This window comes from Theropithecus gelada, chromosome 11, assembly GCF_003255815.1.
Source record: "Theropithecus gelada isolate Dixy chromosome 11, Tgel_1.0, whole genome shotgun sequence".
In the NCBI taxonomy this organism is placed as follows: domain Eukaryota; kingdom Metazoa; phylum Chordata; class Mammalia; order Primates; family Cercopithecidae; genus Theropithecus; species Theropithecus gelada.
Genome location: NC_037679.1, coordinates 9,516,565 through 9,528,963, shown reverse-complemented (window position 1 = coordinate 9,528,963; position 12,399 = coordinate 9,516,565). Strand labels below are relative to the sequence as shown.

The 12,399-nt window shown below is 40.7% G+C and overlaps 1 protein-coding gene across 1 annotated transcript in view; it reads left to right on the top strand.

The window, feature by feature from the left end:
* Positions 1-11,690, top strand: part of FAM186A (family with sequence similarity 186 member A) — a 72,746-nt gene extending 61,056 nt beyond the window's left edge. The window contains exons 6-9 of the mRNA XM_025402999.1: positions 5,038-5,230; positions 7,622-7,773; positions 8,689-8,874; positions 11,598-11,690. Coding sequence (XP_025258784.1) covers positions 5,038-5,230; positions 7,622-7,773; positions 8,689-8,874; positions 11,598-11,619 — 553 coding nt within the window. The 3' untranslated portion in view covers positions 11,620-11,690. The remainder of the gene's footprint in view (positions 1-5,037; positions 5,231-7,621; positions 7,774-8,688; positions 8,875-11,597) is intronic.
* The last annotated feature ends 709 nt before the right edge of the window (positions 11,691-12,399 follow it).

Sequence of the window (12,399 nt, the reverse complement as noted above, 5' to 3'; positions counted from 1 at the left end):
TTGGTAGGCTGAAGTGGGAGGATCACATGAGCCTGAGAGGTTGAGGTTGCAGTGAGCCGTGGATGCACCACTACACTCCAGCCTGGGCAACACAGTGAGACCTTGTCTCAAAAAAAAAAAAATTACTACAGTCTTGAAACAGTAAAAACAGATAGACTAAAGGAAACATACATTTTGTAGGAGAATCATGCTAATCTAATCTGGAATTGTTTGAGGAAACATTATATGGACAAGGAGAAACTAAATGAAAATAAATTATGTAAATTTAGTTATGTGCATACAGGGGCTTATAATACATCTACAACAAACAGGAACTTCAGATATATTATTGCATTTAACTGGAAGAATGGGAATCAGGTTCAGAAAGTTCATCCTATTTGCCCAAATCACACAGCTAGTAAGTGGTAGAAGTGAATTTTTAAAAATCTATTTCCAAAGTCGATAGTATACTGTACTACCTATTGTACTACATTGTCTTAAAGTAATAACTGTCATGGTTTTCATATTCAAATCCTAATCATGCTTTCTCTTAAACATAGGCTTTGAAGTCGGGCAGATCTTAGTTCAAATTTCCAGAACTTCTCTGAGACTTAAATGTGCTGCATGTAAAATGGATATAATAATATTTACTTCAAATAATGGTTGAGGCCAGGCATGGTAGCTCACACCTGTAATCTAAGCACTTTGGGAGGCTGAGGCGGGTGGATCACCTGAGGTCAGGAGTTCGAGACCAGCCTAGCCAACATGGTGAAACCCTGTCTCTGCTAAAAATCAAAAATTAGCTGGGCGTGGTGGTGCAGCCTGTAATGTCAGCTACTCAAGAGGCTGAGGCAGGAAAATTGCTTGAACCTGGGAGGCAGAGGTTACAGTGAGTTGGGATTGCACCATTGTACTCCAGCCTGGGCAACAAGAGAGAAACTCTGTCTCAAAATAAAATAAAATAAATTAAAACAAATAAAAGGTTGAAAGGGTTAAATAAAATAACATATGTAGTACAGTTGTAGTATTACCATAGTAGATGCTCAGTAAATGTAAAGAATCTCCATCTAAAAATCAGTGTTCCTTAGGACAGGGCAATGTTTTATCAACATAAGTGGGATGGGCTAAGAGAGTGGAAACAAAATGTAAGGAGGATGAATAGCCATGATTCTAGACATAGGCTTTTAAATAGTAAGATACCCCCATGGTTACTACTGGATTGAATATTCAGATTTTTTTTTTTTTTTAAGACGGAGTTTTGCTCTGTTGCCAGGCTGGAGTGCAGTGGCACCATCTCGGCTCACTGCAACCTCCGCCTCCCAAGGTCAAAGAATTCTCCTGCCTCAGCCTCCCGAGTAGCTGGGACTACAGGCACTCACCACCACGCCCAGCTAAATTTTGTATTTTTAGTAGAAACGGGGTTTCATCATGTTGGCCAGGATGGTCTTGATCTCTTGACCTTGTTATCCACCCGCCTCAGCCTCCCAAAGTGCTAGGATGACAGGCGTGAGCTACCGCGCCCAGCCTTCAGATTATTAAAAAAGAATTATCTCACCAGGCTCATGCCTATGATCCCAGAACTTTGGGAACCAAGGTGGACGGATCACTTGGTCCCAGGAGTTAAAGACCAGCCTGGGCAACATGGTGAAACTCCATCTCTCTCAAAAAAAAAAAAAAAAAAAAAAAAAAATTGGCAGGCCTGATGATGTGCCTGTAGTCCCAGCTACTTAGGGGGCTGAGGCAGGAGGATGACTTGAGCTCACGAAGTCAAGGCTGCAGTGAGCCAAGATCGTGCCACTGCAACCTGGGTGACAAAGAGAGACCCTGTTGGAAAAAAAAAAAAAAAAGAATTATCTCTAAAACTACATCCAACAATAAAGTCCCTAAGTTTGAAGTTAAACTAAACTTTTCCAAGCAGTGAAATATGATTTCAGTAAGAAAAAATGATAAGGAAATCTCAAAAGCCTGTGTAATTAGACAGAAAAATGTCAGGAAATATTTAGTGTGAAGAGGCTTATTGGAAACTTAAAAAATCTAATACATTTAAATATTAAATACAAAGATAATAATTTAAGTATTAAATGATCCATATTAGTAGGTTCTAAAGTATTCATTATAACCCATAAAAGAAATCTAAGAGCTAAGAATTATTCTTTCTCTCTTCTCTCTCAATATAGAGATGGATGGATAAATAAAATCTCAAGTAAATCTTACTGATTCACCTGAGGCTATATATATATATATATGCATATATATAAAATACATATATTCAGAAAAATATCTTTGATGAGTCCCCATCATCTACCAAAAAAAAAAAAAAAAAAGAGAAGATCCAAACTCCTTAACATACCTTTTAAAGCCATTCATAATCCAACCATTCCAGTCTCATCCCCTACTATATCCTTTCACATATCTGTGGTCAAAAACCCCAGACTACTCATCACTCTCAAAATATAACTTTGGTTTTCTTACCTTTATTTATAGGATTTCTCCACTTGGACTTCCTCATCCCCTTCTTCTCTGTTCTGTTCGTAAGCACAATGGTTTTCAAACTTTAGTAAAGTAAGAGTTACCTGAGATTTTAAAATGCAGATTCCTGAAGCCTACCACTAAGATTTTGATTCAAAAGGTATGGAGAAGTACCTTGGAACCTGCATTTTCAACAAGCCCCCCACCCGTCTCCCCCTTATGATTCAGTCTAGGTGATCAGAGTCCGCACCTTGAGAAATATTGGCATTATGGAAGAAAGAAGATCTGGGCTTGCTTCCCAAATCTACCGTATATCATTTATGGGACATCAGAAAAAATATTTAACTTTGCTGAGATTTCTTTTCCTCTCCTGTAGAATGAGGATGGCCAAACTCTGTTTAGGACCACCAAAATGTGGTGGAATACATTATAGGAGGGCAGTGAGGAGAGAGAGAGAAAGGGAGAATCTTTTTATGACTGTCCCTCAAAATTCTGCTTGACATCTTCCTATAAAGCTTTCTTTATTACTCTTTTTTTTTTTTAGTCTCACTCTGTCACCCAGGCTGGAGTGCAATGATGCAATCTCTGTTCACTGCAACCTCCATCTCCCAGGTTCAAGTGATTCTCCTGACTCAGCCTCCCGAGTAACTGGGACTATAGATGCCCGCCATCACACCCGGCTAATTTTTGTATGTTTTAGTAGAGACAGGGTTTCACCATGTTGGCCAGGCTGGTCTCGAGCCCCTGACCTTGTGATCTGCCCACCTCGGCCTCCCAACGTGCTGGGATTACAGGCGTGAGCCACTGCGCCTGGCCTCATTACTCTTACTAGAATTAATGATGCTTTCCTTTTTGCTCCTGCAGCCTGATTATATTTCTATTTAGCATTTATTCTATTTCTTTTTTTTGCAAGTAACTTAGTCTCCTATTCTGGATTATAAGTGCTTTTGAAGGCAAGGACACTGTCTTTTCCCTAATTGTATTAAGTACTTTCTATGTGTCATTTTTTTTTTTTTTTTTTTTGAGACGGAATCTCACTCTGTTGCTCAGGCTGGAGTGCAATGGCACGATCTCTGCTCACTGCAACCTCTGTTGCCCGGGTTCAAGCGATTCTCCTGCCTCAGCCTCCCGAGTAGCTGGGATTACAGTCGCCTGCCACTGCGCCTGGCTAATTTTTGTGTTTTTAGTAGAGACGGGATTTCACCATGTTGGCCAGGCTGGTCTTGAACTCCTGACCTTGTGATCCACCCGCCTTGGCCTCCCAAACTGCTGGGATTACAGGTGTGAGACACCTCGCCTGGCCTTACCTTCTATGTGTCTTACACATATCTGTACATATGAAAAAATGATCTATCTTATTCCCTAAGGTAATTTTTATTACAAATAGCCACATTTAACTATTTTTTTAAGAGCTGGAGTCTTGCCCTTAACAAAAAGGCAAATGTAGTGGCGTGATCATAACTCACTGCAGGCTCGAACTCCCTAGGTTCAAGCAAGCCTCTCGCCTCAGCCTCCTGAGTGGCTGTGTCTACAGGTATGTGCCACCATGCCCAGCTATTTTTGTTTTGTAGAGATGGAGTCTTACTATATTGTCCAGGCTGGTTGCAGACTCCTGGCCTCAAGCGATCCTCCCACCTAAGCCTCCCAAAGTGCTGGGATTACAGGCATGAGCTACTTTACCTGGCATAACTTTTAAAATATATTAAAATAATTGTAAGCAACACTATTTTAACACTGGAAACTTGGTAAAGACTTAATGAAAATTTTGATATCATATAGATTTTTGAAGGTTCATTCATAGGAACTGGATTAAAGTCTTATTAAGCAAGCTTCCCATCCTTCTCTGCTTACTGGGGATGATGAGGGAATTGAAAGAAACTGAGGACAGGTCGGGCATAGTGGTTCACTCCTGTAATCTCAACATTTTGGGAGGCTGTGGCAGGAGGATCGCTAGAGGTCAGGAGTTCAAGACCAGCCTGGACAACATGGCAAAACCCCATCTCTACTAAAAATACAAAAATTAGCTGGGCGTGGTGGTGCACACCTGTATTCCCAGCTACTTGGGAGGCTGAGGCATGAGAATCACTTGAACCCGTAAGGCAGAGGTTGCAGTGAGTCAAGATCATGCCACTGCACTCCAGCCTGGGCAACAGAGTTAGACTCTGTATCAGAAAAATAAAATAAAATAAAAAAGACAAGATAAGATAAAATAAAATAAAATAAAATAGACCGTGCTCAGCGGCTCACGACCGCAATCCCAGCACTTTAGGAGGCCAAGGCAGGTGGATCATGAGGTCAGGAGTTTGAGACCAGCCTGACCAACATGGAGAAACCCCATCTCTACTAAAAATACAAAAATTAGCCGGGTGTGGTGGTGCATGCCTGTAGTCCCAGCTACTTGGGAGGCTGAGGCAGGATAATTTCTTGAATCTGGGAGGCGAAGGTTGCAGTGAGCCAAGATCACGCCATGGTACCTCCAGCCTGGGCAACAAGATCGAAACTCCGTTTCAAAAAAAAGAAACTGAGGACAAGTTTGCTGAAGTAGGGTCTGAAACTATTATCATTCTAATTCTTATTAATCTTTTCAAGGAACAACATAATGAAACGACTAAAAGCCATCCAAAATACTGGGAAAGGCTATGAGGCCAGGAACCTCCACGTGATGCTGAGCAGACTTGATGACTACGGGAAAAAGGTGATGCAGGTCTGGACTGAGAAGCAGAAGTCTCTAGGGCAGAAACGGAATCAGTGCCTGAAGAAAATGATACATGTATTCAGCCAGGTAACTTGCTTTCCACTCCCTCTCTCCAGCATGTTGTAAAAACCTGAAAGTGGTAAGCTTTGTAAATGACATTTACTTGGAGACACTATGTTATGTTACTTTCCTGGGCTGCTGTAACAAATTACCACAAACTTCACAGCTTAAAACAACAGAAATTTACTCTCTCACAGTTCTAGAGGCCAGAAGTTAGTGAAATCAGGGTGTCTGCCGGGTTGGTTCCTTCTAGAAGCTCTGAGAGGGCATTCTGTTGCATGCTTCTCTCCTAGATTGTGGTGGCTATGGGCAATCCTTAGCATTCCTCAGTTTGTAGCCACATAATTCCAATATCTGCCTCCATCTTTCAAATGGCTTTTTTTTTTTTTTTTTGAGACAGTCTTGCTCTGTCTCCCAGGGAGTGCAGTGGCACTATTTTGACTTGCTGCAACCTCCACCTCCTGGGTTCAAGCGATTCTCCTCATTCAGCCTCCTGAATAGATGGGATTACAGGTGCCCACCACCACACCCAGCTACATTTTATATTTTTAGTAGAGATGGTGTTTCACCATGATGGCCAGGCTGGTTTCGAATTCCTGACCTCAGGTGATCCACCCGCCTCGACCTCCCAAAGTGTTGGGATTATAGGTGTAAGCCACCATGCCTGGCCTGAGTTCTAATAATAAATATTACAAGCTGTAGTTCTAGAAACATTTTATATCTGTATATCCTTCTCTCTCAGCGTCGATTAGTTTATAAGATTAGTTTACTTGCTACTTTGGAAGGTACAGAGAGGCTTCTCATCAGATTCTAATCCAAATTATCATCCAAGTCAAACATAAAAATTTTCCAGAACTGTTTTATTTTATTTTATTATTTAGTTACTTATTTTTTTTTTTTTTTTTATTTTTTTTTTTTTTTGAGACGGAGTTTCGCTCTGTCGCCCAGGCTGGAGTGCAGTGGCCGGATCTCAGCTCACTACAAGCTCCGCCTCCCGGGTTCACGCCATTCTCCTGCCTCAGCCTCCCGAGTAGCTGGGACTACAGGCGCCTGCCACCTCGCCCGGCTAGTTTTTTGTACGTTTTAGTAGAGACGGGGTTTCACCATATTAACCAGGATGGTCTCGATCTCCTGACCTCGTGATCCGCCCGTCTCGGCCTCCCAAAGTGCTGGGATTACAGGCTTGAGCCACCGCGCCCGGCCTATTTAGTTACTTATTTTTGAGACAAGTTCTCACTGTGTCACCCAGGCTGGAGTGCAGTGGTGTGATCTGCAACCTCCGCCTCCTGGGTTCAAGTGATTCTCCTGCCTCACCCTCCTGAGTGGTTGGGATTACAGGTGCCCGCCACCATGCCTGGTTAATTTTTGTATTTTTAGTAGTGACGGGGTTTCACCATGTTGGCCAGGCTGGTCTTGGACTCCTGACCTCAAGTGATCCGCCCACGGCAGCCTCCCAAAGTGCTGGGATTACAGGCGTGAGCCACTGCGCCCGGCCCAGAACAGTTATATTTTAAATATTACAGCTCTTTGTAAAAAAAAATGAATATGCTCCTTTTTTTGATTTGGCAAATATGGCCAATGTACGTAGAGTAAAGCAAGATGGGTTGGCAGCAACATGCGTTGTCTAACAGGAATCACAATGCCTAGGGCATTTCAGAGGAGGAATAAGGGTCTGGGGCCAGGGAAGCCAGAATCCAGAGGATGAGGTATGGGTATCAAGGCTTGGAGAAAGGAGACAAAAAAAGCAAAAGGGATAAGAGGTTAAATATAAATGAATACTTTGCACTGAATCAGCGTGGTGCTCAAGATGGCTAGCTCCGCTACCAGATTGTCTGGGTTCAAATCAGCCTAGCTACATACTAGCTAAGTGACTTTATGCAAGCTGCTTACATTTTCTGAGCCTCAGATTCTCCTGCTGTAAGACAAGGGTAATAATAACACATACCGCATAAGGTTATTACAAATACCAAATCAGCTAATATATGGAGAGGGCTTAGTTCAGTGTCTGACATTCAGTAAGTATTTAGTAAATGCTGGCTATCATTACAGTTGCATACTGCTTCACAATTTATAAAGTGCTTCCATATACACTGTGTTTTACAATTCTCGCAACCACTCTGTGTTATTATCCCTGTTTTAGAAATGAGGAAAAAGAAGTGTAGATAAGCAACTATCCCAAAGTCTCACAGCAAGAAAATGAGAGGACCAGGATTTGAGCTTAAGTAGGACCAAGGTTTTTATGTAGCAGAGCTGCCACCTCTTGAAATGACGCATGTTGGAGGTGGGTGGAGTAGGGAAAGGATTTGCAAATCCATGGAAAAGGAGGAGTCACAGTTTAGTGTAGGGCCAGCTCTGAAGACTCTTCTAAAGATTCTGTCTCTTTTCATGGTTTCCTTTTTCTGATCTATTTTTTTATAGCTCAAAAAGATATATGAATTGAATCTTAGTCAACCTATCCCCTTAATCATCGAAGAAAAGCAGATACCTGCCGCTACCACATTTGTTCAAAAGCCATTTTTAAAATTACTAGTGGAAGAAGACAGAACCTCTGACATATTCAAGAAATTTAGGTATGTGCTAGAAAGACTGATATTAAACTTTGTTTGGACGATATGTGGGACCTAATTTTTTTTCCCTGCCCAAGAACTTCCCTTTCTTCACAATTATCAAATGGTGCAATGGAGAGTCTAAAGGAGCATTAGGCCGGGCACGGTGGCTCACGCCTGTAATCCCAGCACTTTGGGAGGCCAAGGCAGGTGGATCATCTGAGGTTGGGAGTTCAAGACCAGCCTGACTAACATGGAGAAACCCCAGCTCTACTAAAAAAAGTACAAAATTAGCCTGGTGTGGTGGCACATGCCTGTAATCCCAGCTAGTCGGGAGGTTGAGGCAGGAGAATCACTTGAACCTGGGTGGCCGAGGTTGCGGTGAGCCGAGATCGTGCCATTGCACTCCAGCCTGGGCAACAGGAGTGAAACTGTCTCAAAAAAAAAAAAAAAAAGGAGTATTAATTCCCTTAGCTAAGTTGGCATATATTTCTACTTAAATATTTAACATTGGATTTTGAGTTCCTCTAAAAATAAAGTAGAGTCTTTCTTACTAAAAAACTAATTCTTTTAAGAATAGTTAATAAAGAAACTTAGAAGCATTATCTTCTTTTTTTCTTCTATTTTTTTTTTTAAGGAGGCAGGAGCTTTGGGAAGGAAGGGGGAAAGTTATGTGGTCTCTCTACACCATGAAGCTAAAATGGTAGTTGTAAAATGGATTACTAGGTGAAGTCATGAAAATGCAGCTTGGTAACTCAGCAAATTCTGCTTTTTCATCCATCTCTCTGTCAGAGTGGGCATAGCTAATGCTGGTCAGTGCAAGGGGAGGGCATTACGGGATGAGGTGGTAGTGAAGAAGGGAGAATAAGATATATTTTTGATGGGCTATGGAGCTCAGGAGAATTTGGCATTCCCAACTTATGCTCTCTGATTCTGTAGACAACAAGAGGACCAGACACAGCCCATCTGGAATGTTGATCTGTCCACTTCAAGCTACCCAATAGCAGAGAAGACATCTATGCATTCACTCTGGGCCCAGCTGGGTGGGTACCCAGATATTCCCAGGCTGCTTCAGTTAGAGGTGCAGTCTACCTTCCGAAAATCTCTTGCATCCCTCCAGTCACAGTAAGTTATGGACTGGAAGCACTCTGGTAGTTGGGCCTTTGATAATATACCTTTTGGTTCCCTAACTTGACTTTCTCCTGTAGCACCACGTACAGGAGAAATTGGTACTACATCAACCAAAAGTAATGTTTGGTATGAGGTTAGACTGACACCAGTCATAAAATAGTACAGGTAAATTCAGCATTAGTCTGTTAGTGTTTCTCATCATAGGCCTGTAGATGTCATCACTGAGTAATATAAAACAAACAAAAAACCAATTATAATACCATGAACCTAATCTAACACTAGATAGGTCCATTTTTAATTCTATCCTTAGGGATTTGCTAATAGAAATACCAGAAAGACCATTGTAGAATGCTTTTCTCCATATTATGATTCAGTGACATGACCTTAAGTGCAATTATCATATCTAGACCCAAATTGAGTAAATTAGGTGTTTATTTCCTAGGATATACTGAAGAGATGACTCCATATTTCCAAAATCTGTTGAACCAGATTCTCACTTACACCACTGGAAATTATTCCAGAGGAAATAAGGGCTTTGGAGTCTGCGTTAACTCTTTCAGGACAGATAATTATTTAATATTCAAAATCAGGAATTTAGAAAATTGAACTTTTGTTAATCTTAAAGAGTTCACAGAAGCAGTCTGATTTATTTTGGTGAAATCTAAGTCCTGAAGTAAGAAGTAGTGTTAGGCTAGGTGCGGTGGCTCATGCCTGTAAATCCAGCACTTTGGGAGGCCAAGGCGGGTGGATCATCTGAGGTCGGGAGTTTCAGACCAGCCTGGCCAACATGGTGAAACCCTGTCTCTACTAAAATACAAGATTAGCTGGGCATGGTGGTATACGTCTGTAATCCCAGCTACTCAGAGGCTGAGACAGGATAATTGCTGGAACCCAAGAGGTGGAGGTTGCAGTGAGCCCAGATTGTGCCACTGCACTCCAGCCTGGGCAATAGAGTGAGACTCTCTCAAAAAAAATAAGTAGTATTAATTCACAAATTTGTCCAGGTGGCAGACACCATAAAATAAGACATTTAAAATTCTATAATACAGCAAAACATTAGGAAAAATATTACTATTTGATGTATACAGTATAAAGTCATATATCATGAGCATAAGTTTATAGAAAAAAAATTATTAAACCAAATGTAACAATTAAGTTGAATAAGCATGACTCATAGGTTATAATCAGAAAGCAACATTTTTTCTGGTCTCCCATTTTCCCTTTTATAGTGATTAAACTAATTAATTTAGGTTATTTTGAGGGATAATATTGCTAATTTAATGATTATAGGGCCTTGGGATGAAATACATAAATTTTTAAGTTTCACTTTCCTTACATTCCATTACTAGCTTCAAGTGTCAGATATCCTTCTGACCTAATCACTTCTTACTCATGCTAAATCTCTGCAGACTCTTATTTCCAGTTTACTATTTTATTTTTATTTATTTATTTATTTTCAAGACAGAATCTCCGTCTGTCATCCATCCTAGAGTGCAGTGGTGCAATCTCAGCTCACTGAAATCTCTGCCGAGATCACACCACTGCACTCCAGCCTGGGCAACAAAGACTGTGTCTCAAAATAAAAAATAAAATAAAATAAAAAAAACCTACTATATGTTTCATTAAACAGTACATCTTTGAAATTTTTCTATGCTAATAAATATAGAGCTACATCATCATTTTGTTGGTTGCATGATATTCATTGTATATCTGTAGTTTTTGTTTGTTTTTAAAGATGTGGTCTTGCTCTGTCACTCAGGCTACAGTGCAGTGGCACAATCATAGCTCAGTGTAACCTCGAACTTCTGGGGTCAAGTGATCCTCCTGCTTTAGTCTCCCAAGTAGCTGGGATTACAGGCACACCTGGCCCATTGTATAGATACATCGTAATTTATTGAATTGTTCTCCTACTGATAGAAATTTGGATATTTTCCTACATTGCAAACAATGCTACACCAAATATCTTTGCAGTACTTTGTATATTGATATAATTATTTTCCTATGAAAATTCCATTAAAATAATATTCAGTTTTTTCCAATTACATAAGTAATGCATGTTCACCGAAAATTTAAAAAATACAGACGGGTCTATCCTTGGAAATAACCATCATTAATTATCAATATTTAAGCCATGTTCTAACTTTAGGTATAAGAATACTATCTAATAAGTAATAAGGTATTGCCAAGTCCTTTTCTTCCTGATTTTGGGTCTTCGAGGCATTCTGTCACCTTTATGGTAACTTTACGTATATGGATTACAGGCCAGTCACAGTGGCTCACACCTGTAATCCCAGCACTTTGGGAGGCCAAGGAACTCCTGAACTTAGATGCTTGAGTTCAGGAGTTCAAGACCAGCCTGGGCAAAATGGCAAGACCCCAGTCTGTACCAAAAGTACAAAAAAACAGCCAGGTGCAGTGGTGTGCACCTGTGGTCTTAGCTACTTGGGAGGCTGAGGTGGGAGGATTGCTTGAGCCTGGGGAGCAGAGGTTGCAGTGAGCTGAGATGGCACCACTGTACTACAGCCTGTGTGACAGTAGGAGACCCTGTCTCAAAAACAAACAAACAAACAAACAAACAAAAGGATTACATACAGATTTTACTAGTTTAACTTTGTGAGTTCTGGAGGCACTTTTATTTTCCCTATGACTCACCTATATTCCCACAAATGTGTTTAAAGCAATTCATAATGAGGTTAATTTTCTTGTTTCATTTCCAGGGTTAAGAAGATTCCCAAATGACTGTAAAATTAAATACAAGCATATTGAAAGTACATTTCAATATCTTTCAGAAAAATGCCTATTTTGTTCTCTTTTGTGCGTATATATTGCTTTGTGTTTCCTTTGCTTTTATATTCTGCCTGTAGTTCTTCAGGTTGAACATCTTCATTTCTGGACTACTACTATGAAGAAAGAGTATCTTCTGCTCTAGACAACTGGAAACACAAAGCTTCAACAACCCTGAGGTAGGCTGAGTCGTGAAAGGGACATAATTATGGTCCCCTAACATGATGGCAAAGTGGCACAGTCTGCCTCCCCCAGTCTAAACTGGAAGACACCTCAGAAGGAAGAAATAAATGAGTGTAATGAAGGAAACTAAAAACCAGCAAAAACCCCAGAAGAATTAGAAGGTGGTTATGATTGGTGATGAAGGGAAATCATGTTACCACCAGAGGGTTGTGACTACAAGTTGTCCAGGTTTTTGGCATTTTGAACAAAGAATTGGGCAAAACGCCCAGCAAAGCAAAGAAAGAATGAAGCAACAGAAGAAGTACGCTCCACAGCGCAGGAGTGGCCCAAGCAGCTGCTCAAGGGCCCTGATACAGAATCTTCTTGGGTCCAAATACCCTCTAGAAGTTTCCTATTGATCACTTCATGCTCATCTCATGTAAATAAAGGGGCAGCTTGCAATCAGTCTGATTGGTTGCAGCAAAAAGCACCCAATCAGAGGCTAGGGTAAAGTTACAAACTTATACTTCTTCTTCTTTTTTTATTTTATTTTATTTTATTTTTTTATTTGAG